This window comes from Carettochelys insculpta, chromosome 2, assembly GCF_033958435.1.
Source record: "Carettochelys insculpta isolate YL-2023 chromosome 2, ASM3395843v1, whole genome shotgun sequence".
Classification (NCBI taxonomy): domain Eukaryota; kingdom Metazoa; phylum Chordata; order Testudines; family Carettochelyidae; genus Carettochelys; species Carettochelys insculpta.
Window position 1 is genome coordinate 88471840 of NC_134138.1, and position 25651 is coordinate 88497490.

Genomic DNA, 25651 nt, shown 5'->3' on the forward strand with positions numbered 1-25651 from the left:
GAGTGCTGCAATTAATTTAGGTGCCTTCACTCCCCAAAATGGCATGAGGTAGTAAAATTTTAAGGAGTAAAGGCACTTGGAAGCAGCATGGGCACTTCAAAGTGCCCACGACTACATGGCATGCCGGCACTTCGAAGTTGCCGCAGGGGAGAATTAGCCTAATGAAGTGCTGCATATTCATCACAGCACTTCATTAGTAATCTCTCACCAGGCCCCCTTTGAAGAAGGGGGCAAGTGTAGATGTAGCCTTGCTTGTCTGTAGGATGAAGTGTGTGGGATGGGGTTAGAAAGAGTACTAGTAGGCTATCTTTTCACCATTCACCTGGGCCATAAGCACCTGGATAAGGTGATCTGATCTATGAAAGACTAGAATCAAATACCCCTTCCTCCACCCACTCTTCCAAAAAATATATATTGGTCTTACTTAAGAGGGAAAGTGAGTGACTCCACCACTGATTGGTTGAACATTCACTTTGCAGAGAGGAGTATCTCTCAAATCAAAACAGGTTTCCCCAATTATCTCAGCATTCTTAAAATGAAAGATGAATACAAATATATGCAGCTAACCTCAGGCAAACATCTGCAGAAGAAGCTGATGCCATCAGGAACAGATCCAGCTGAGAATTCTCTGATATATGAAAAGCCTGCCTACTACTTACCAGAGAAAAATCTCTTACTTAAGGCTATCTAGTCTCTGCCTTTATGCCTGTCAAATAATGTGTAACGCTCTTAGCACTGCAGTTTTTATTAGAGCTATTATTTTTACCTTCACCTGATGACACATACACTTACACAATTTAGCACTGAGCAATCACCAAAGAGATAGTTCAAAGTAATATGAATTTATAGTCCATTTTACAGCTAATGACTTTAAAAATCTAGTAATCTTCTTAAGATCCCAGCAAACATAATTCAGTAGTGTTTGCTGAGCTGCAGTTTGGTGAGTATGTTTGCACTTGTACTTGTGTTTTATCTGTCAAGCTAATGGAATAATTGAAATATAGTCAGACCAACATAAAACCATTTACATGTTCACAAGTTTTAATTATTTTTCTGAGCATGGGCTTTGCAGAACACTAAATCTCTCTGCTCTCACACAAAGGCTTTCTCCCTCATTGCCAATTATCTTCTCTCTCTAGTTTGGACACTAAATAATGCAGCACAAGTAATTTCCATGCCATGTCTCAGGAATACGGCTTCACTACCACAGAAAGAGTACATGCAAAAGACAAATCGTTACTGAAAACACGTGTTTTCAACAATTAGCAGAATACATGAAAGCCCTGAGAAACACTGACATGTATGGGGACAGATTCTGCATATGGCTTATAAACAAAGCAGGCTCCATTGTGACTGTGCAGAACCTCACCAAAGTAAGGGGGATACCCCGTTGCTCCAAGGGGATCTTTTGTGCAGTCAATTGCAGGAGTAGGGCTACAGTCAGAACCTTGAGTTTATTTAAAAAACAGAGCGAAACAAGTTCAAGGACTTAGGTATCTTGTATACATGGTGCTAGCATCTAGATGACCCAAACAAGATTGAGATGTCAAGCACAGAGTAAAATACAGCCTGCTTCTACATATGCCACCTCCTCTCGGAGGTGGCATGGTAATGAAGCAATTCAAAGCAGGCTAATGAGGCGCTAACATGCATATTCAGTGCCTCACTAGCTTAATGGTGACTGTGCGAATTTCCAAGTGCAGACTTGGAATTGCAGATTGACAGTGTAGATGGGGGCAGCTTTGAAATATGCGCCCCTCTTTGACATTCCCTTACTCCGATCTAGTTCTGTGGGAGTAAGGGAATGTTGACGTGGGGGCTGATTTTGAAGCTGCCCCCATCTACACTGTCAATCTGCAATTTGAAGCCTGTATTTGAAATTTGCACAGCCGCCATTGTGTTAAATGAGGAGCTGAATATGCATGTTAGCACCTCATTAGCCTGATTCAAATTGCCTCACTACCCTGGCACCTCCAACAGGAGGTAGCATGTGTAGAAGCAGCCACAGTGTTTACTTACCTTCATAAATAACTTTCTCCCCCCCAACTTATTTTGTATTGTGACACTATATTGTACAATACCTGTTTGTGTAAGGACAAGGGCACACCCTACAGGAACCTTGACTGGCATCGCCAAAATAACCTTCTTTACAGCGGTCACATTTTTCCCCAGCAGTATTATGCTGACAACCCTTAAAATGAAATAAACAGGTAAATTAACTATGGTTTCAACTAAAAATCTTACACACAAAATAATGGTTATTTTACAGCAGAATTGTTCAAATTTAGCAGCCATAGAAATCCAGAAAATAACCAATAAAGCCAATATGCTGCATCCACATTAACCTCCAATCACATATCCTACCATCCAAGCATCACAAACCTTTAACAACACTTGTAGTCCTTTACTCCACAGCCATACCTTGTTAGGGCTCTGATGCATACTCTATCAGCAGCGCACACATTCAGTTGCTAACAGTCAAATGCAAACTGACATTAGCTACTTTAAGATACAGTAGGACCCCAAAATACATGCATTCAAGTTGTGCTTATCTCAGTTTAATGCAACAGGGTGGTGGGGAGGTGGTGCCTGGCTCTGGGCTGCCTGCCACTCAGGGGAGCTGGGAAACCGACCAGTTTCCCCACTGGTCAGTTTTCTGTCTCCTCTGAGCAGCAGGGAGCTGGAAGCCGGGCTCCAGCTCCCCACCACTCACAGAAGGTGGGGAAACTGACCAGCACTGATGTACTGGTCAGTTTCCCTGCTCCTGTGAGAGCTGGAGCCTGGCTCCCAGCCACTCACAGGAGACAGGAAACTGACCAGATCTTCTGCACTAGTCAGTTTTCCCGCTTCTGTGAGCAGGGGGGAGCTGGACCCTGGCTTCCAGCACCATGCCGCTCACAGGAAACAGCGCTGGTCAGTCTCCTGGCTCCCCCGAGTAATGCAATATTTGACTTACACAGGGTTGTGCAGGAACACAACCTCTGTGTAAGTCAGGAGTCTACTGCATGTTATCTAGAGCAGTGTTTTTGAGAGCACGGAACATGAATCAATAATATTTGTTATGCAGAACACCTATAAAATTTTCTTTAAAAAATTGTTGTCAGACCAAAAAACAAAATAGCATGCACAGCAAAAACAAAAGGAAGTAATTTAATCTGGTATCATGTACCAATGAAGAAGTAACTTTGTATCTGGTTTTAATAACAAAAAATATATACCATCAAGGCTGGATATCAAATGCTCATGGAACATCAGCAAGTTGTTCACACAACACCACTGTTCCACTGACGATAGTTCAAGAAACTCTGATCTAGAGACATGGGTATAGCAGGAAAATCTATAATTTGTTATTTGTACATGACACCATTTAGGGTCATTTATAAGTATTAAAAGTGGAATCGGTTAGAGGATTTGAGAGGCAGAAGTGGACCAGAACTGTGGGTGGGGATATGGCGTAGGAGTGCAGGACTTCTGGAGGCAGACAGGAGAAGACATGGGGATGATTCCCAGCTCAGGTGTACCTACTTGTGCTAGCTCAATGAGAGCTAGTGTGAGTTTAAACGGCAGCCTTGCCACAGTAACACAGCAGCAGCACAGGGTCTGGTGGGTTTGTATTTGGCATAGCTAAATTGTGCCCCCTCTGCTGTCCATAGGACTGCGGACTATGTTACTCTTTATGCTCACGCTAGCGCTATGCATACACAAACTGAGACTCGTATCCTTAGCATGTAATGTAGCCATAGTTTTACTAAATGCTAATCCAGTCCATGTGCCCACTTCCAGCGCATCACACCGGTGCCCGCCAGAATTTACATCCCAGCTGGTGCACACTAAGGCATTGTGTGGAGAAACTGTGCACAGATGAAGGCAGGAGATGTCTAAAAAATGGAGGGAAAAAGGGTTCTTGTGGTCTGGGGAGCCTTTTACAGGTTTCAGGCACAGATCACATCCAATGGGCTACATCATCCCGCTAAAGCCTGGCACTTAGCTTATGAAAGGAGCAAAAATCCTACTCCGATGGCTCTGAAGGATGATGCAGGGAAGCCAAAGCAGCAATGTACTCATCACGGCTCTCTCAAAATTAACAGGGTCTAACCAGGCAGGGGGCAGACGTGACTGGAGTGACAACTACTCTATGCAGAAGCATCCTTTAAAAACCCAGAGGAAAGTTCCAGTGAAAGATATCAGAATCCCTGTCAAAATTAACTCACAAACTCCCTTATAAGCTACCCCCCTGCAGCGGGAATAATCAGCAGGCTCTGGCAGATAGCTCCTGAGAAAACTGTGCTGTTGACAGAAGAAGGGCTCAGGGAGCACAATGAAGAGTGCACAGATGTTTTCCTGTCTGCCCGCTGCTCGTCCTACAAACAGGCAAATCCCACCAAATGGGGACAGAAGCTGGCAACTGTGGGCCTGATCTTAAGATCACTGAAAATAATAGATAGACTTCTATCCAAAACATGGGCTTTGTATCAGGCCGTTTGTGAGTTTCCTCTGCACCAAGTTTTCCTGCATGACTTTCATCATCTTAGAGTTCATCTTTAGCAAAGGGGATGATTTAACTCAATGTATTCAGACGTTAATCATGCTTGCACCTTCATGACATATCTTAGGCTAAAAAAGTGAGGTTAACAGTTTTCAACCCTAACTTGAGCTGACCTAAACTTCCTCATCTCTATATTTCTGCTGCAGCGCTTTCCTGTCATGGCTTGTTCTGTCTTCCAATGAAGCACATTGTGAATGATTCCCTGGAACACACTGAACTTTCTCATAACTCACATTAACCAAAAGGATTTGTTGAAACAAAGTCCAAGGAATTGAATAGTGCAAAGGAATGCGCTGTAGGCAGAATGAAAAAAAAATAACTTACAAAATATAAACTATAAAAGAGAATTTGCCAAATAATATTAAGTGCAGTTAAGAGTTTTTCAGAACAAACAGTCAAATTTAAGGTGTTCTTAACTGTCAAGACTATGAACTAGAAAAACATAGTAAGCCAAATGTCATGCTCACACAACCACTGAGGTTTCTTGATTTCTGTCTGGTTACTCCAGACTTCAAATGGTTGTCTAAGAGCAGAATTCACCCTTCTGTAGCTACAGTTCAATTACAGAGTTGCAATTTATCCAGCTTCTTTTCCCCAACTTAATTCTGTCTTCTCCAGTACATTTTATCTGTGTAATTGCAATCTCGGATTTGTTTTGCAAAGTGAACAAGCAAAAAATGTATTTAATTTTTTCAGAATGTAATTATTTATTTAATATGGGTCAGCACCTGCAAACCGTTACATGCACAGTGCTACTGACTACACTCAAGCATAGAAGTTTGCTAGACTGCACTCTATAAAATAACTAAAGCCCCAGTCTTGCAAACTATGCTTAATTCTGGGGACCTGGGGCATGAAGCGACAACCAGAGTTGCTGGAAAAGCCACAGGAACAATGTGGAATGAAGACTGAATAAGACTGAATAAAGCTAACGATCTGTGCTAAGTTAAGCATATGCAAAGTATTTGCAGGATTGGGACCTAAGTGCACACACTGTAAAAAAATTCTGCTAATAAAGTTCAGTCAAAGAAATGAACTATTTACACAGAGATCATTTTGCAGCAATAAGAAAGGAATCCTACGTATTCCACACTTTAATAAAGAAGAGGCTATTCTGCTTGGCTACGTTACTTCCAATGATATCAATGTTTTACTTACAATACATATTCCAGAACCATCCTGGCATCTGTTAGAATTTCCATTGCAGTTGCAGGGTACGCAGCGTTCTGTAAATAATCCCTTATTCTCGCGATAAAATCCAGGGCTACATTCCTATTAAATGTACAGGAAAATATGCATATGTAAATCAAAGGGATGGGGGAGAGAAGGATTATACAGCCTCCAGAGACTACCAAGGTCAGTATTTTAAAGTCTGTTTGCCTCACCCAGAAAAATACAGTGGAAAATGTTTCCTGATAGTCTTCTTAGTAGATTGTTACTTTCTTAATGACAACTATTTTAGCTTATAAAGTGGCATCAGACAGCTGGAAAGGACTCCAGTTCTGTATCAACTGGTGGCCAATCCTTTCCAATCATTTTATCAAAATAATGTGTCTTTCAAAGTGGAATTGTAACACGCAGCTTTTGGGGATGGGGTGTGTGGTAAGAGACAGTGAGGTTGTTTCTAAACAGATCTTCTGTCCAAACCACAGAATCATGGGATAGGAAGGGGATGAGAAGTAGAAGAAAACACCATTGCTCAAGGCCATGCATTCCTAATGCACTTGAGTTCTGATCCTGCAAATACTTGAGCATGTTCTCACCTTTACTCCAGCAACTTAAAAGGGACTACCCACAGAACTCAAATTAAATGCATGCAGAATTTGCAGGATTGCAGCCTTCCTGAGTAGATGCCCTAGTGCTCTCTGCTCTGGCGGGGGCGGGGGAGGGGGAAGGGAGTGTGGAATCCTGGGATCCTGCCCTCAAAGAAGACTAGGGAGATCACATTTCCCTATGCCAAATACAGGACACCTGGCCTCCAGGGATGGGGGGCTGCTATCCCATGCACATACGGTCCAGCACCTAGTTGCTTTTACCTGCAGCCACAAGCAGGAGGCTGCTGGGGCTTTGCTGACCAGAAAGGGACAGCTCAGCAGGGGGAGGGCACTTACATACACTGCACTTGGCCTGTTTGTTAAAAACAAGTCAGGACGCCTGCCTGAGGCCTAAAATATGGGACTGTCTTGTTAAAAACAAGACAGATGGGCACTCTGCAGAAGACTCCTGATCAAGACACTTCCTGTGGCTAAGAAAAGGGGCCTAGGATTTGGCCTTTAAAAAGCAGTCACAGAAGATGTTAATATAGATTCACACCAGAAGGCTCTGGAAGGGCTTCATGTAGATGTTAACTAGCATAGAGGACACTATGGAACCTTGTAGGACTCCACTGCACAATTGCCACAGGGTCGAATAACAGACCCCTAGTTCCACCTTCTGAAAATGTCCCAACAGGGAAGACCAGGACCACTGGAAAACAGTGCCGCTAATACCCAACTCCCCCAGGTGTTCCAGGAGGATACCGTGGTGAATGGTATCAAAAGCCACTGAGAGGTCCAGGAGAATTAACAACGGAGCATGCACAAATGTTTTGATGTCTGCCTGCAGCTTGTCCTACAAAGAGACAAATGTCTCCCCATGTCCACTTCCTGGCGTAGGTCATCCATCATGGCGACCAAGGCAGTTTCAGTTCCAAAGCCCAGTCTAAAACCAGACTGAAATGGATCTAAATAGTCTGTTCCTTACAATAATGCCTGAAATTGCAATGCCACTTCTCGCTCAAGCAGTTTGATTTTAAAGTACAGACTTGTGCTGGGGACCCCTGAAACATGAAAAGAACGTTCAGCCACTGAAAACACAAGAGCAGAAATATTGTATATCAGTTCAGTCCAAGTCAACTTTACACAGGGAAGCTGGGCAGCTGAACTGGAGAAAGATAACGAAAGGGAAGCCAGAGACAACTGACAGCATGGTTAGCCTATACCATTTAGGTGCTAACTAATAGGCTGGGACCAGATCAGTTCTTCCACGGGTGTGCCTGAAGGGGCTGTTCTGAAACACCAGGCACTCAAAAAATTGTATACTATGGTCATTCTCTCTCATCACTTCTCACTGGGTCGCCAAACTGTGTGACTGCCTGGGCAATCGCATTGGGGAGGGATAGCTCAGTACTTTGAGCATTGGCCTGCTAAACCCAGGGTTGTTAATTTAATCCTTCAGGGGACCATATCGGAATCTGGGGCAAATAGACTTTTCAAAAAAAGGGGAATGGTGTTTGGTCTTTCCACAAGCACAGGGGACTGGACTCAATGACCTCCTGAAGTCCCTTCTAGTTCTATGAGATGTGTATCTATGTTTTTTTTTCTAACATCCTTCTAAGAGATGACAGGGGACTGTGATATCTAGCACACGGTGCTTTCCAAAATGCCTCTTGTAGTCACCCCTCAGGCACCGTGGCTCTGCATGGTCCCTTTCAGGGCTGTGCCTAAAGGGCTGCACCTGGCCCATAACATAGTTAATAAAATAAGTGGCACATGAACTACAAACCCTGCAAATTCTTGCTCCTGTCAGTTGTGCCACTGAGCACAGTGAGACCATTCCCAGGAGTAAAGATTGGCAGCATCAGACAATAAGCCATGGCTGAGCTGCTTTAGACATAAGTACATATGAAAGATTTTGAAAGAAAAGCATTTAACAGAGAAAAACCTCAGCCCCACAGCAGCACAAGGATTTTAATGCAATAATGCAATAAAAGTTGTTGCTATTTAAACAGTGAGAGTTCACCTGTGATCTGTTGGAAATTCCACTCTGAGTAGTATGTTGGATGAATGTAAACAAATGCATATAATGCCTGATCCTGCACTAGTTAAATCAATTTAACTGGGATCGAGGCCTGAACCCAAGATTTGTACCCCTCTGACTTTCTTTCAATACATTTTAATTGTTGCAGGAACCTCTTCTCCCTTGACTTATGTATGTAACTTTCATTATGGTGAACAGGCAATCAGTCCACCTGCATTCTGGACTAGCCTCCTTAATATTTGAAATAGCTCAAGCGACAGAAATATAAAACAGTAGAAATGCAGCCCTTTAAAGACTAACAAAATGATTTATTCGGTGATGAGCTTTCGTGGGACAGACCCACTTCATCAGATCTGTTGTGGGTCTGTCCCATGAAAGCTCATCACCGAATAAATCATTTTGTTTGTCTTTAAAGGGCTACATTTCTGCTGTTTTGTTTTGGTGGAGTACAGACTGACATGGCTACCCTTCTGTTACTATTCAACAGAAATATAGTTTCAGAAGGATTATTTATCACAAATGCCTTAGGCAAAACAAAAATGAATACACCTACTTAATTGTGTACCTGCATGTCCTTGAACAAACCTATGCTACTCTCTCCTCCTCCACCTTTTACTCTCTTTATATTTAAAATTTGGAACAACGCTAACATACTCACTGGAATACTGAAGCACTCTGAGAACAACTGTGACTGCAACTTCATTTTGCAATTTTCACCCATATGAACAAATAGCTTTTAAGCACGTCAAAGTACAGTGGTTATTAGGAGCACTGGCTGTTTATGGACAGTGATAAACAATCTACAAGAAATATCAACCGAGTGCTACTAACAGTTATGTAATTCAAGGTTAGGACATTAGCATTCTTACTGGTTGAATTTAAAGAACTGCACAACTCAGAGAGAATGAGAAAGAAAGAAAGAAATTACCTCTTTTGGTTTAAACTCCAAACGAATTTGTTGCTGCTGACCACTGCCTTGAAGGTGTGGAAATGCTACCCTCTGTTGTATATCTTGCCCCAAGCTATGCCTCAGCGCTATTAACAGAACAATTAGCCATCCTACATTTTTTGGCCTTTGTATTTCGGCCATCGTTGTGCTTAGCTCTTAGCTTGGCTGTTCATACAAAGTATTCTTTCAGTATTCACACCTTCCTCTTATACGCTGCCTTATTGTTCAGCTTCTGACTCAGATAAGTGAGGCTGTGTGCTGCAAAAAGCCGCACCTTTAAACTTTATACAAGTCAGGCTGTATAGCACAAATAACATTTCCTGAGGTTAACCGAGCACACTGTAACTCCTGCAAGTGAATGTATAGCTCACACAAGGTGTGGCAGACATCACCTTCTCCCCACCTAACATAGTCAGACAAAGCTAGACGACTAGAACAGTAAATCATAGATTAAGTAATACTGCAAAAATGTGAAGGGCTTATGAGCTATGCTAAGTCAGTGGTTGGACTGCTTCCTTTGGGCTATGTATTTTCCACAACACTGGGGAGGAAAACAGCTAGTATATAGGCAGTCCATTTTAAAGACAAGCTCCAGCATGCTAATCAATTGGTTTTCACATGCAGCACAGAACACTGAGTGTAGGAAAAATAATTTCTGAAAATATTTTCAAAATGATATTCAGCAAACAAGGCATTATTACAATGTGTACAGGAGGCAAAAATGAAAGACAGACAAATAATAAATACAGCTAGTTCAATCCATCTCTCAGTGGCTTTTATGCACCATTCTCTACTTTTTCGTTCTCATTTTAAGTTGTATTGTTTTACAGGTTAGCATAGTAACTGCTACTTTAATTCTTAAGCATTTTTGACTGACTGAACAAGTAACCAGTTCTACATAGCATATGCATTCTGTTCATTTCTCTCTTCCATAGTTCACTCTATTCCCAAGTGGCAGGATAATGAGCATTTTGTCTTTACCAAGAATGAGACAGGGTTCTACTGAGTTCCAGTCAAGGACTGAAGTTTGAAGCTTCCCCTCTGCTGTCACTGTACAATACAGTCCACTTAGAAAGGTTCATAGAATTTAAGGCAAGAGGGATCAGTATGGTTATCTAGTATGACTTCCTAGCTAACACAGCCACAAGAATTTAACTTGTTAATTCCTGCATTAAGCCCATAAATTGTTTATGCTATCTTTTAGAGCATAACTCTAGAAAAGACATCCAGTCTTGGTATAAAAATCTCAAGTAATGGAGAATCTTAGGTAAATTCCAATCGATAATTTTCCTCACAGTTAAAAATGTACAAATGATGTTTAGTCTGAAGTTGTCTTGTTTCCATTTCTAGCCACTGTATGTCATTATGTCTTTGGTGAATTAAAAAGCCCCTGCCATCAAAGCTCTTCCCCATACCTCATGTACATACTTAAAGATCATGATGAACTCAAGGCATTGGGTAAGCTAAATTAGATCTTCTTTAGTCTTGCACTTGACAGAAAATACTATTCATACAACGTACATATTTATACATTTCTAGTCGCAGCTAAAGGGAGTAGAAATTCCACAGAGGGTATATAATTCACCTATTTCTCTTTCGAGTGCCTTTCACACAGTGATAGGGTTTTAAGTCGAGATCCTCAAGGGGCGTTAGATTCCCAAATACCTGTGAGGATCTAGGCTTCAGGTGTCACAACTGTACAAAAAGTTACCTATAAAGTGCTTAAAAATTAACCAGTACTGCTAACAATTAGTCTTTTCTTCTCTAACTAAAACTAAGACAGTCGTGAGCAACATATCAAGAATGATATAATGAAGAGGCGAAGAAAATTACCTACCTGACATGAGTCACCCACATAGCCAGGGGGGCAGGAGCATGTCTCTACATGATATGCAGTGCTTCCACTTCCTGTACTGCTGGCTTCTTCCAGCCCAACCTCACCCAGGGTTAATCTCTGAGTCTCTGTGTAGTAAAGGCCTCGTATGTGTAAGCCATCTAGTCTAGACAGGATCCTCATCAGTTCTTCTCTAGAGACTAGATTATTGTTGTTTGCATGTCTGAGGTTTCCCTATAAATTAATAATATAAAGTATAGCCCCACGATGAGTTAACTTCAAAGCAGCTTGTTGTAAACAAATACTGCAACAAAAGGGATGATGGTAACAAAACAAGCACCTAGCCCCACTTCCTTTACACTCAGGGAAGGAGGGTGAGCTAGACATAAGAAATGTATGTAGCAGATATGTAAAGAAATGAAGGGTGGAAAAAAGAATGGGGGCACACAAAGCAGGGACACAAGAAACCCATATCAGGATTTTGCATATTTGCTACGCAAGCGAGACTATGTATCAGGCTGCTTCTATGCATGCTAATGAGGCAATTCAAAGCAGGCTAATGAGGTGCTAACGTGCATATTCAGTGCCTCATTAGCAAAATGGTGGCCACATGAATTTCTAAGTGCAGACTTCAAATTACAGATTGACAGTGTAGACACAGGCAGCTTTGAAATAAGCGCCTCACTTTGACATTCCCTTACTCCCACAGAACTAGATCGGAGTAAGGGAATGTTGAAGTGGGGCACTTATTTCAAAGCTGCCCCCATCTACACTGTCAATCTGCAATTTAACGTCTGCACTTTGAAATTTGCGCAACCATCATTATGCTAATAAGGCAGTGAATACGCACATTAGCACCTCATTAGCCTGCTTTGAATTGCCTCATTACCATGCCACCTCCGCTGGGAGGTGGCATGTGTAGAAGCAGCCTCAGCTCCCAAGTGACTACAGGGAACCTGGAAGGGAGGTCTGGAAGTCAGATGGCAAGCAGAACAGAAATAACATTGGTAGGGATCGCTCCCCTGAGAAGAAAGGAGCTGATTAAGCATTTTGAGGTGGGAGGAGTGCCAATTAGTAGAGCCCTGCAAATCCGCAGACATCCGCATCCCTGGGGATCAAGGCAGATATGTGCAGATCATTTTTGTGGACACAGATGCAGATGTGGATTCAAATTTTGCACCTGGAACTCTGCAAATGTGCAGATATCTGCTTTATCTGCAGGTATCCACAACTTCTTTTTTATCATATTGATTCCCCGCCCCCACCTCTGCCAAAGAAAAGGAGGAAAAAGGAAAACAAAAACAAAAGAAAGGAAGGGAAAGGAAAACAAGAAAGGTGGAAAGAAAGGGCAAAGGAGAGTGATATCTAGGTTTCCCTTCATTAGGAAGTAATCAAAGATTTCTAAAACTTCAGATGAATTGTGTCTGAGATCCCTCTTTTCCAGAATTTGACCAGGTCTTGAGCTGCCAGATCAGCCAAGCGAATGTGGCAACAACAGTTGGAAGAGACCTTCCATCTAAGCAATATGAGTCACTTGGCAACAGGCACTGCTCTCCAGAACCCAGCTCTCCATGGCTACGTCTACACGTGCCCCACACTTCGAAGTGGCCATTCAAATGGCCATTTCGAAGTTTACTAATGAAGTGCTGCAATGCATAGTCAGCGCTTCATTAGCATGCGGGCAGCCATGGCGCTTCGAAATTGACGCGGCTTGCCGCCGTGTGTCTCGTCCAGACGGGGCTCCTTTTCGAAAGGACACCGCCTACTTCGAAGTCCCCTTATTCCTATGAGCAGATGGGAATAAGGGGACTTCGAAGTAGGCGGCGTCCTTTTGAAAAGGAGCCCCGTTTGGACGAGACACACAGCGGCAAGCTGCATCAATTTCGAAGCGCCGCGGCTGCCCACATGCTAATGAAGCGCTGAATATGCATTTCAGCGCTTCATTAGTAAACTTCGAAATGGCCATTGGAATGGCCATTTCGAAGTTTGGGGCACGTGTAGACACGGCCCATGTGTTGGAGAGTTTCTAAGATAATGGGATAAAATCTAAAACGCCATTCTGAGAACTAAATTTTAAGGAAATGCCAATTCTCATATTAATCCTCCTGCCTACTTCTCCAAAAGGGTTATAGCCTGGTACTGTCCCAGAACATGTGAGCCACTGTAACTCCAGATCTGGATCTCCAGCAGCAGCCTGTTTTGGCAATATCAATGCACTGTAACCTATGCAACAAATTGTTGAAGTCTTCCATTAATATCTCTTACCTCAACAAGCTGCAAACGGCCATAATACTGCCTGTCAGGCAATGGGTTGTTAGGATCCACATAAACTATTTTCATTTGCTGACCCTGTGCAAGAATAATGCTTTCATGCTGAAATTTGAATACTTTAAATGTAACAGTGATGATATGCAGTATAATTTGCTGAAACACAGTAATTTGGTTATTGTGCCGATACAGTTTGAGTGACAATACTTTAATGGTATTCACTATGGTGGGTGGGAAACCTGCGGCCCGTGGGCTGGACTTGGCCTGCATCTTGCCTGGATCTGGCTTGCAAGGCTCAGGGCTCTTCCCCAACAAATCAGTCTGACCAAGCGCTAGCTCAGCAGTCCTGCAGCCCCCTCACCACAACATGGTTGGAGCGCCAGCACAGGCTCCCCTCTGTGTGGAGAGGAGGATAGGAGCCCCGAGGAGGGTTGGATCCAGGCAAGCAGAGGCTGTCTCTAGCCCATGGGTGCTGCCTCTCAAGGGGAGGAAGTGGCTCTGCACACTGCCATACCTTCACACACACACACACACACACACACACACACACACACACACACCCCCCACAAGCCAGAATTATGGGTATTGCAGTTGGCAAAGGGCGATGCCTGGGACCAACAGGGGGCCTGGCAGCATGTATGCCAGTGGGGAGCTGGGCCAAGTAAGCATTTCCCAACCCCTCTCCTACCCAGACTCTGCACCACCATCCCATTCCTGAATCCTACCTCCCGCCCAGACTCGCCCACCCCCACCCTTGCACTCTATCTCCCAAATATTCCTCCCACCCCATCCCTCTTCCCAGCAGTCCCCTCCCATGCATGGAACCCCTCATTTTTGGCCCCACAACAGACTGTAGGAAGGCCCACAAAATCTATTAGCCCCAAACCCCCACAAGAGTTCATCCAGCCTGGGGGAAAGCCTGGAACCTTGGTCCCTTGTGCCCATGCTCCCACCTGTGGGACTGGTGTGCGAGGGGAGTGACATGTCTTTTCTTCCGCTTTTTAGCTGGGGACCACATCACTGAGGGATTTTGTTTGTTTGTTTGGTTTGCTTCTGCTTTGCACTTTTGTGTGCTCCCTGACAAATTATCTGTGGGTCACTCGCCCCGACCCAAAAAGGTTCCCCACACCTGCACTATGACAGCAAAAAAGATGCATTCTTGAGTGGAGACGAGGGTGGGCAGGGAAGGGAAGATATACGAAAATTTCAGACTTTCAGTCCTGATGCAGTGAGGGATCAGATCAGACAGTATCACAGTGCCGCACACAACATATTTCTCATTCAGCGCACAAGGCTGCTGAATTAAACTTTAAAAATGGGCAGAAGAAGCCGTACTCGGATTCCCATCAGGTTTAAGGAACATTCTGGGTTTGGACCTGATAGCATGCAAGTCTCATGAGAACATTTAAGCTTATAAAAATTCAGCTGCATTTGAACCAGAAAAGAAGCTCCCCTCCTACTTTCACACTGGGTCCAACCATGGGGATTTAAATTACAAATTTAATTATCGAACTTTCACTCATATCTAGTTAAACTCAAATCTGGTTGACCTGAAATGTGTTTCTACCCCAACCAGCAAAGGCTAATGCTTATGGTTAGGTTTATACTTATCAAAGTCCCAGTGAAATCAATGGGATTAATTCCACACGTAAATTTAAGCATATACAGAAGTCTTTCCAACATCAAGACTTTCCTTGGTAACAGATGTGCCAGGTTATGATTTATCTCTTTAAAAGGTGCATTTTAAAGGGAAAATTCTGACCTATCTTTTTGCTGCACGCAAGTCAGATATGTATAATAAGAAGCTACTCTAGCAAAATGGACAGATATGAGAATGACTTTGAACAAGATGTAATAAGACTCTTGCAGAAATTTAACATCATGGTAATTTTAGAATGCCCTACTAAGCAACAATCTTTTCCAATCGTGCATTTTAGGAAACTGAAAAAATGTCAGTGATGTAATTTCTTTAGGAAATTAAATATGAAACCAAGTATTTCTCTGATTTCAAAAAGCAACAATATAATACTTACAGTTAGTTGTACATCAGGTCTTTTATCTAGAAGATGCATGCCTTCACTAGGTAAGCCAAAAGATTTCACCAGGTATGTTAGGTAGCCACCATATGAAGAAAGCTAAGACAAAATGTTCAAGATGATAAAGAGTTTACTACAGTGTTATAAAATGTTTAAATCGTTTTGTATTTGTTCCCCCTGCCACTCTTCCATACATTTTAAATAATGTACTTTCTGTTTATTCCTCTATCCTAAATGTATAAATATGCGTGGCTTTAAAACAAAAACTGGAACAAAGAGAACAATCATCATCACCACTTTGAAGGCTCTTATCCTGACAGCCAGTTTGTATGACTATGAGGTCACTGTCTTTTTGAAAATTATATCCATGAGCGGATTGTGGTTCTACCATTGTTGTCAGCAAGCAATGAAAGGACAATAACCGAGATTATTTTCACTGTTTTCCAGCCTGTTTACTCTGTGCATTTGATGGCACTGCATGCTGTCACATTCATTATTCTCCTGACAGTCAGTTACACCTTCTCTTTCAAACACTAGCATGACAGCAACCTCATGCAACGTTCTGGGGGAGGAGTGGGAGATGGATAAGGGAGTGACAGGGAATGGACGGGCTTGCATAGGTTTTCTTCTCCAGGATCTTCAGAGGGTTGTATGAATAATAACAGGAGTAAAGCTGGCAATAAAACTAAAAAGGCAACGCACAACCATATGCACAGAGAGGAAAGATGGGCAAAGAGAGGCAAACTTTGAGAATGTTTAGTAGTGGTTTTCTCAGGCTAGCCCACCCTACCCTTATAAACATCAGACCTCACTAGAAAATCTCAGCTCAGCTCTTATGTGAACAAAGCTCCTACTGATGTTGATGTATGTTAAAAGGGGACACCTTTGTAATCAAGGTGTTTTACTGCTTTTCCTACAAAGGTCTCCTCAGGGCAAAACTTTTCAACTCAAATGCCCCATTTATGTTAGGTTGTTCTTCATCAGGAAGGAATTTGTGAGATCTGACGAAAGTTCGCTAGTGCTAGGTTTTGACTAATAAATCCATTATAGTTGCTACACAAGTCACATTTGAACCTGTGTCTCTGAAGGTGAGTAATTAGTAAAACAAATTCATTTGGCTGAAGGGTGAGAGTAGGACTATTGCTAAATTACAACCAGGTTTTTTTGTTTGTTTGTTTTGGTAAATGGATTTCCACGGTGCCCCGTTTTGTCTAAGCCTTCAGCTTTTTGGTTTTGTTTTGACAAGGCATGTAAGATAAAGCAGAACTGCTTCACCAGTTTTAGTTGCTTGTGAGTAAACACACTTTTTATGCCAAACATCATTATATCAAGCTATGCATGCTACATATACATCCACTGTAAAAAAAAATAGTCACTTATTAGTCTGTAGGTATCTTTCCTTTATGTGCAAATATGTATTTTTACGGACATGGGCAATGGTCACTATAATTAAGAAGACAAAGGAATTGTAACTCTCAGGTTTTACAGACCAACAACTTTCCAAATTTTGTTGCCCTTTTAGGCTGAGGTTTTCCACACTTGTTCTCTAGCCAAAGAAGATTTTCTTTTGGAAGAAGTGGTACCTCCAGGAATTTCTGACTTTGGGAAAAGTAAAAATAGAAATACACTGTAAATGGGAATAGAGTTCATATAAATATCTCCCAACCATCCACCAGGGTGGGTACACCAGTGTTATTAATGACTTCACTTTCAACGCTGTTATCAAAAGGCAAGTGCTGTGATTTCAGAAAGGTCAGAGGTGGGGTGTAGGAATACATGGAGAAAGAAAATATCTCTAAAAAGACACAGAGGAGTCTGCCACTGAACTTAGAAAAACCAGAACAGAAATTATAATAACAGATTAGTTAGGTGTCATTTACCTTCTCTCCCAAATAGGACTGTGGTGCCACCCAGTATAAACTGTGCACAGAGGTAGGCAATTCTTGAACATCAGCCACTACACTATTGCTGCCTGGATTGAAGGTTACAGGGACATCACTTTGATTGTCAGGTATTTCCATGCGCCAGTTCCTCATATCAACAAACTAATAATGAAATATACGAGAGAAATTAGGACATGCTTCAGCATTTATTAAAACCTTTCTACGTTCAGCATGTAGAATCACATATGAACTGTATCATACTGATTGCACAATTTATTGAGGATACAATTCACCCTTCTAGAGACAGACATCGCAAAGCTTATGCGTCATCTATATGCTACTTGAAATGCTTCGAAAAGGGCTTAAATGGGACATAAGTGGTACATAAGCCTAATGTTTGCCTTCTGCACAAGGGTGTTTACTTTGTGAAGATGGACTAACTTCCATCCTTTGTTACATGTAAACACAACCCCATTGAGGTCAATAGAGTCTGTGTGTATGCAACCAAGGATAGAATTTGGCCTTCTGTTTTAAGTCCATAAACAATTTTCCCCCTTTAAATAATAAACCTGAAAAGATCTCCCTAACTCTTCTACTTCCTGAAACCTGCAATTTCACTAGGACTCCACTAACCCAGTGCCAAAGCCACCAACCCTTTGTTTAGTTTATTGCTTTAAAATCTGTTTGCATTTTGCAGCTTTACAAAACCCAGAGCAATAACATTTTCCAGAAGTAGGTAACATCTACAGGGACAGTGTCCCATACTACAAAGAAAAACAAACAGATCAAGTTATCTTGTTAGAACAGCAGAGAGTGACTTATTTTACAGTATACTTCAGGCTTTTGACTTCCTTTACAGTTTAGCTAGAAGTATGATCATGAAAATTCTGCTTCGGGTGAGAGAGGTGACATGTGTCTTGTTATTCCACTGAGAGCAGAGTGGCTATATGGAATTATAATGGCAGAAAGAAAAAATAATGCATGCATTTCGGAACTGCACAAAGAACAATCTGTCATTGAAATATCCACATTAACAACAGGCTTCCAAGGGGAGAACAGCTATCATCATAGGGATGGATCCTGACTCCAGCGACACCAAGAAGAGCTTTGTCATTTGTTTCCATGGGGCTAAGATTTCACCAATTGTGTCACAATCCAGATAACACCTCATCTACATCTGAGCCCAAAACAAGCTTCCAGATCCAGATTCAAACATTCTCAAAGTTCAGGACTATTTGGATCTGTACTTGAACTTAGAACTCTGGATCAGAGACACAGTTTAGCAGCAAAGTGACAGGGTTTTGATAACTTCCCACAGAAATTGTTTCTCTTGTCCGTTATTAGAAAGGCTTCTTGTAATGTCCAACTTAAATAGCCCCTTATTTATTTTCAGGCTGTTGCTTCTTGTTTTCAATGCTTAGCAACCTGAAATAATTTCTTCCACTAATTTATGCTATCAGATGAGTATATTTCTCTCATTCTTACATCTTCTCATGTCACATTTTTCTCTACATTTCCCTCATTCTCACATCTTCTCATGTTACATTTTTCTCTCTGTAAAATGAGGAAGGACAGAGCCCCTTCTCAAGGAGAGTTCATGTTGAATATTAGCACAGGACAATTTTCACACTGTCTAGGTCTAAAATACCTCTGCAGGGCATTTTTTCTACAAATCAGATATAAAATTAACAGTTTCGTTAACTTATTGGAAAGGTATAATGTAAGTAGATAGCTCCTTTCATTAAAGTCTTAGATGGCTGTAGCCACCCAGAACAGAGGACTGGCTTCATTTCTAGCTCTATTCCCGTAGCAACTTCAGATTCTGCAGGGATTTTAAGGAGGCTGCACTGTAATTTGCAGTTTCTTACATATAAAGCATCTCGTGGGAAACACAACAATTTTCAATGTCTTTCAAAGCCTATTTCCCATTCTTATCATTCAGTAACATACAATTTGTCATTTTGGAAGAAATCTGTGAATTTCTTAATGGGATACAAGGCTATACATCAGTGTTTCCCAAACTTTTTGGCCCATTGCCCCACCCCACTCTACATAAACCATTCTGAGGACCACTAGCCAACCACTCATGATGAAAAAATGCATTCACTTATCTCGGAATATCTTAAATACTTAGTTATTCATTTTAGGCTACTGGAGCATAAAAACATAAACATGCAGCTATTATGTAAGGGGTAATATCTTTAGATCTTATTGTGCATCTCATGTTAGTTTACCAAATTTTGTTTTAAAAAAAGGAAAATATTAATTTATATCCAAAACAAAAGGGTTCAGCATTGCCTTTACAGTGGGGCGGGGAAGCTTTTTTGGGTTGGGAGCCACTGACCCACAGAAAAATGAGCTGGAGGCCACACAAAAGTGAGAAGATAAAAAAAAAACCCAACAACTTACTACTATGGCCCCCAACTCAGACACTTCACTCCCCTGGGCTCTGTGATGGGGCCAGAACAAGGGGTTCAGTATGGGAGGGGGTTTCTGCAGAATGGGATGGGGGCAGTGAATGAGGCAGGAGGTAGGCTGGGAGTGCAGGGTCTTGGTGGGAGCTTGGGTGCAGGAATGGTCTAGGAAGGGGGTGTGGTTTGGGATGGGGTGCAGATGGGGATGCAAGTTATGGAAGGGAGGGAGGGTGAAGGACGGGACTGGGAGTGCTAGTCTGGGAGGAACGGAAGGTTCAGGAGTAGGGTCGGGTTCAGAGTGTTGGAGGGATGGGAGATGTAACTGGAGGATGGGCATGAATGTCTGGGCATGAGCGTACTCCCTGCTGTTCCCAGGCATGCTCCCTGCTGCTCCCATTGGCCATAATTCTGGCCAATAGGACTCACAGGAAAAGACTCTAAGCAAGCGTATTTCTGCGCTGCTGTTCCCGCAGCTGGGGGGATGGGGAGTGGCAGAGTGTGGAGATGCTTCCCCTATGAGCAAGACTAGGGGCTTCTTCCCTGCAGTGGGAAGCCAGTGCTGGTGCTCCAACCTCACAGAGGTGCAGGGCTGGAATGTCAGCGCAGGCTCCCCACTGCAGGGCAGATGGAGGGGCAGGACCCCAGAGCCCGCGACCCATCTGCAAGTTGGTCACAGCCCACTAGTGGTCCCCCGATCACACTTTGAGAATGACTGCTGTACATGAGAGTAACAAAAAACATATGTTATGTATACCTTAGTTCTACGATTACTAGTGCTGCGACACTTGTTAGTTGCTCCAAAACAAAAGCAAGAAGTGCAGCCCTTGGGATTCAAAGGGTCCAGATAAAATGATCCTTGACGGCAAATATCACATCGTCTACCTTGCACGTTTTCCTATTAAAGAACAATGAAAAAAGTTATTAAATTTTTTTGTGTGTTATTTGTAAATATCCAAAATACCATAAGCATAAAAAATACCATAAGCATAAAATAAAGTTCCTACAGGAATGTTTGAATATTTGTATAATATAAGAAACTATAAATGTGAAATTGTTACTTATGTTACTTATGGTCTGCTATACATGGTATTCCAAATGCAAATGAAATAGTATTCACCTGAAAGGGAACTTTTGTGCCAATAACTTATTCATACCTTTGTCTCTTGTATGAGCAACAGGAATTTCTCCCATACTGACTCAACAGAATACCATCACAATGGATGTTGGGTATATGTAAAAATACAGTTCACTGCATTTGGACATGGAGGTACTATGTCATTTGTGAGAAGCCTTTTGCTACATCTTTATACACATGTAGTGGAATTACTGTAGTTCACTACTGAGTAATCAACACTGATCAGCTCCAGCTCTGAACACTACTAGGCAATTTCCTTGCCAAAATCCTCAGCCTAGTTCTTCCAAAGCTGCACGAGAAAGGTCACTTATGAAACTTCACATTTATAGAAATCAGTCTATGAAAATCACAGCAACAGCAAACATTGTGCACAACTGGGACACTGAAAAGTCATTTGATCAAAAACAAAAGAAAAGAAAAGTCTGAAGCCTCTTGAATATAAAGATATAGATGCAAAGCAGAGATACGTGTATGTACATAGAGTTTCAACATATCACTTTGAACACATATCATGTACAGGTTGAACCTCTCTAGCCTGGCACTCTCTGATCTGGCAACATCCATGGTCCAGCATGATTTTAGTTAGCCAGACAACCACTTATTATGGGTGCTGCCAAATTTCCCATGGTCCCACGAAGTTTGTTTACAGTGCTAGCTCTCAATGTTCTGTGCTGTTATTTAGCTGTAATTTACCCCAAATGTCTTCTAATATCCCACTAAGCAGTGGAAGGGTTGGTAATGCTGTTGGACAATATGGACTTCCCATGGTCAGTAAACTCAGCATTGTGGTTCAGCATCAAGGATGCTTGACTAAAGAGGTTCAGTCTGTAGTACCTTAATATGCTACATAAGTCTAGCTTTCTTTATTAAACTGATCAGCACTAAATGCATTCCACAAACTTTTTAATTGCAGTTTATTTGCAATCCAGGAAAGCGCTACAATTCATTTTTGATATAACTGTATTTAATTCTTATTTAAGAGCTGCAAATAACAAATTCATTTTATTATACCCATCAACTATGAAAGAACCACTGATATGGAATGCACAAGTATCTTCACTTATCTGACCTTGCAGAGACAAACTCCTGTCTGTGGATCACAAACACCTGGCTCTGTTCCATCTCTGTTACAATTACAGGGAATACATTCTGGGAAACTGTAAGAACCAGGACTGCACCGATCACACTGTCGCCCTGTTATTCCTGGCCTGCACCTTTACCAACAAAACAAACAGAAATATTATGGTTTCTTTTTGTAGGGAGAAGATGTCACGGGGGTGGGGATAAAATAACACAAAGGATCTGAAGTGATCATTTGGTCATTAAACACCACTCATGGGACTAACTGAAACAGCTTCACATTTTTCTTAGATTGTGAGAATTGTAATTCCCAATAATGGTCACTCAACCAAGCGGGGATGGTTTCATTTTCAACACTGCAAGTGTTGAAGTTGGAGTTCATATTCTCACAGGACTCTGAAACCAGCATGCTGTATCCCAGGCAGGAGTCTGCACTCAGAAGAGCCATAGATCTGGGAGTGAGCAGCCATTTACCAAAGTGCCCAGCTGCAAACAACTTGATGGGGTTTCCCAATGGAAAGATTATATAACTTACAGTGCTGTAAGCTTTGTTTGTACAAAACTGTTCGCATTGGGTGAAATCCACTTGGCTCACATACTGAGTCTGAGTCACTTGGTTTTACCTGTGTATTGGGAGGATGGGCGTGTCAGACGAAATCCAACCCCAAAGGCAGTACAAGAGACAGCAGCGTGCTTCCTTTTGGGAAAGCAGCAACTCCCCTCCCAAGGCCTCTACTCTGAAGTGGACCTGCATAGTCTGGTGAGGTCACTGGATCTACAGAAATGTGGCTCTTGTTACCTATCCCATCATCATCATCTCCAGGCAGGCCTCTTCCCACAACCTCCCTCTGCAATTCTCACGCGGGGATTCAGGAGAGCAAAGGCTCATTGTAAAGGAAAACATCTCCACCACCTAAAAATATCAATATCCATGTCCAGTGTTCCCTGTAAGCTGAGTGCTTGGGCAGCCACCCAGAAGAGATTCAAAAGCTGTCCAGCTGATTAGCAGAGTGCCCACAGCCTCCTACCGCTGGCAGTGTGTATTTCTCTTGATGGTGCACATCTGCACTTGCTTTGGAGCACATAACACAATTTATTCTGCACACAGATGGAAAAAATTAGAGGGAACATTGTCCACGTCTCTAGGTTTTATCTGTGCTGGAACGGTTTTTAAAATCCCTTGGCAAGCAGGGGTGTGTCTTGGCTCTCAACACCCATGTTTTGCATGTGTGTATACCTAAGCACTGGGGAATTTACAGCCAACGAATAGCTTTAAAATGCTGGCTACAACAGGTTGCATTTGGTACAGTGCATGAGCACAACTACATGTGGGGTAGGAGTAGCTCAGTGGTTTGTACACAGGCCTGCTAAACCCAGGGTTGTGAGCTCAATCCTCAAAGAGGCCATTTAAGGATCAGGGCAAATAGAGGTCAGGGATGGCATTTGGGCCTGTCAAGAGGGCAGGGGACTGGACTAGATAACCTCCCAAGGTCCCTTCCAGTTCCAGGAGATTTGTATCTGCAACTAGTTTCTTTAAAGCATTTCACCATAGACTTGGGGAGACTTGTCATAATCTCTCTCAGTACATCACCCACACATCCTCAAAATAGAAAGTAAATCTTCACGTAGAATTAGGACTTTAGACTTTGCTGTAATCCACAGAACTGAATATTTTAATCAGCATATAATGGCTATCTTGGCAGTTTAATTATTAATGCTTTGCAGAGAGAGCCAGCAAGTATTGCTCACTTACCTTCCTCCATCAAGTATTGTTCGTGGTGATAGGACAACGGCAGTTTAGGTTAGATGTAAGGAAAAACTCCCTGTCAGGTCGGTTAAGCACTTGAATAATAGCCCAGGGAGGTTGTGGAATCTCCATCACTGGAGCGGGTTAGACAAACACCTGTCTGATATGGTCTACGTAATAATTAGCCCTGCCATGAGTGCAGGAGACCAGACTAGAAGATCTCTTGAGGTCTTTTCCAGTACTACAATTCCATGATTGTATGGTTTTCATGAGCTTTCACTAATTATCCAACATCTTTTCATAGGGGAGGGCCAGTTTCCTGGCTCCCCAGAGTGACAGGGAGCTGCAAACCAGGCAGCAGCCTGGCTTCCAGCTCCCCTCCTTGCAGGAGCTGGGAAACTGTCCAGTGCTACTGCGCTGGTCAGTTTCCTGGCTCCTGCAAGTGGTGAGCAGCTGGTTCCTGGCTCCCTGTTACTCGCTGGAGCTGGGAGTGGAGGGGAGCCGGGCTGCTGCCTGGTTTCCAGCTCCCCACCACTCATGACTTTGACTCACATTAATCCAAGCAACACGCAAGTCAAAACGGTGTAAACAGGGGTTTTATTGTACTAACTCAAGGACTTTCAGATTCTATGTACCAGGTGATTAATACATTCTTACCTGGTGTTGATGCAGATACTCCCTGGGAGTACTGCACTTTGAAGGGGTACAACAGAAGCCTCAAAGGGAATCTAGTGTGGCTGGATTCTCTGCAAGGAGCCATGCAAAGAAACAGGAACTGCTGATACCAAAAGGGCCAGTCTTGGAGGCCATGGGCCTGCCTTTGTGCAAGCATGAGCACACGAATAGGATCAGTCCCAAGGGACTTGTTACAGGCTGAGGCATAGATCAGACCCTGTGAATTCATGAGAAATATATCTAGCAGAGTACATGTCTGGGAGTCAGAGTTCTGGTTTCTATTCCTGGGCCTGACACATGGGCTTTGTCTATGTTACACATAAATCTTGAAAGGGGAATGTCGAAAATCTAAATCGAAACAAGAGACTTCGAAATAACGCATCCACACACACAAAGCAGATTGCCGTACCTGTCTGCTATTTCGAAAGAGGCTCCCAGCCTTTTGAAAGGGAGCATCCACATAGGCACATGAGCCCTTTCCAAAGAACAAGCCAGGAAACACCACTTAGGGGTATTTGGTCAACAAATACCATGGAGGGGTATTTGGCCATATGGCCAACAAGTCCTTCCAGGTCCCGCAGCCAGTGGCTCCCTTAAAGGGCCTCTCCCAAACACACCCACCCTGCACACACAGGGACCATGCCTGGAGAACGTCGCAGCACATGGAGCACCAGCAGCTGCCCAAGGCTGATGCCTCCACCGACACTGGGACCCAGATGGTCAGGGTCATCCTGGCCATGGTGGAAGCCGTGTGGCCCATGACCACCCCCACAGGGGTCCCGCAGGCCCTGGCCACAGGGCAACTGCCGCACTCCGTTCCCCGTCCCCTATGGCGCCTCTGGAGCCAAACCGGCAGCAGGGACTGGTGGGAGAGTCTGGTGCTGGGCCACTGGGACAATGAAAGATGGCTCCAAAACGTTAGAATGACAAAGCAGACATTCGTGGGGCTGTGCCAGTGGCTCACACCCGCCCTGAAGCACTTGGAGACCCACATGCAGCCTGCACTACTGGTCGAGAGACGTGTGGGGATCATGCTGGGGAAGCTGGCCACCCCAGACAGCCACTCAGTGGGACATCCATTTGGGGTTGGCAAGGCCATTGTTGGAGCCATCCTCCTGGAGGTAAGCCAGGCCAGGGCCCCACACCCACCCTGGGAAGAGGGGAGTGGGCCCCTCAGCGGGGGAGCCTGGCAGGGGTGGAGGGTGGGGCATGGAGGGCCATGGGGCTCCCCACTGTGCAGGCCCACATATCAATGCTCCCCTCACACAGATGGTCCGAGCAATCAG

At 43.1% G+C, this 25651-nt stretch overlaps 1 protein-coding gene across 1 annotated transcript in view; it reads right to left on the reverse strand.

The window, feature by feature from the left end:
• LAMA3 (laminin subunit alpha 3) overlaps positions 1-25651 on the reverse strand; it is a 240268-nt gene that overhangs the window by 72614 nt on the left and 142003 nt on the right. Inside the window, exons 36-43 of the mRNA XM_074987282.1 lie at positions 21933-22077; positions 20483-20623; positions 17312-17476; positions 15429-15530; positions 13393-13476; positions 11131-11361; positions 5705-5818; positions 2082-2191 (exon numbers count right to left, since the gene is read on the reverse strand). Coding sequence (XP_074843383.1) covers positions 2082-2191; positions 5705-5818; positions 11131-11361; positions 13393-13476; positions 15429-15530; positions 17312-17476; positions 20483-20623; positions 21933-22077 — 1092 coding nt within the window. The remainder of the gene's footprint in view (positions 1-2081; positions 2192-5704; positions 5819-11130; positions 11362-13392; positions 13477-15428; positions 15531-17311; positions 17477-20482; positions 20624-21932; positions 22078-25651) is intronic.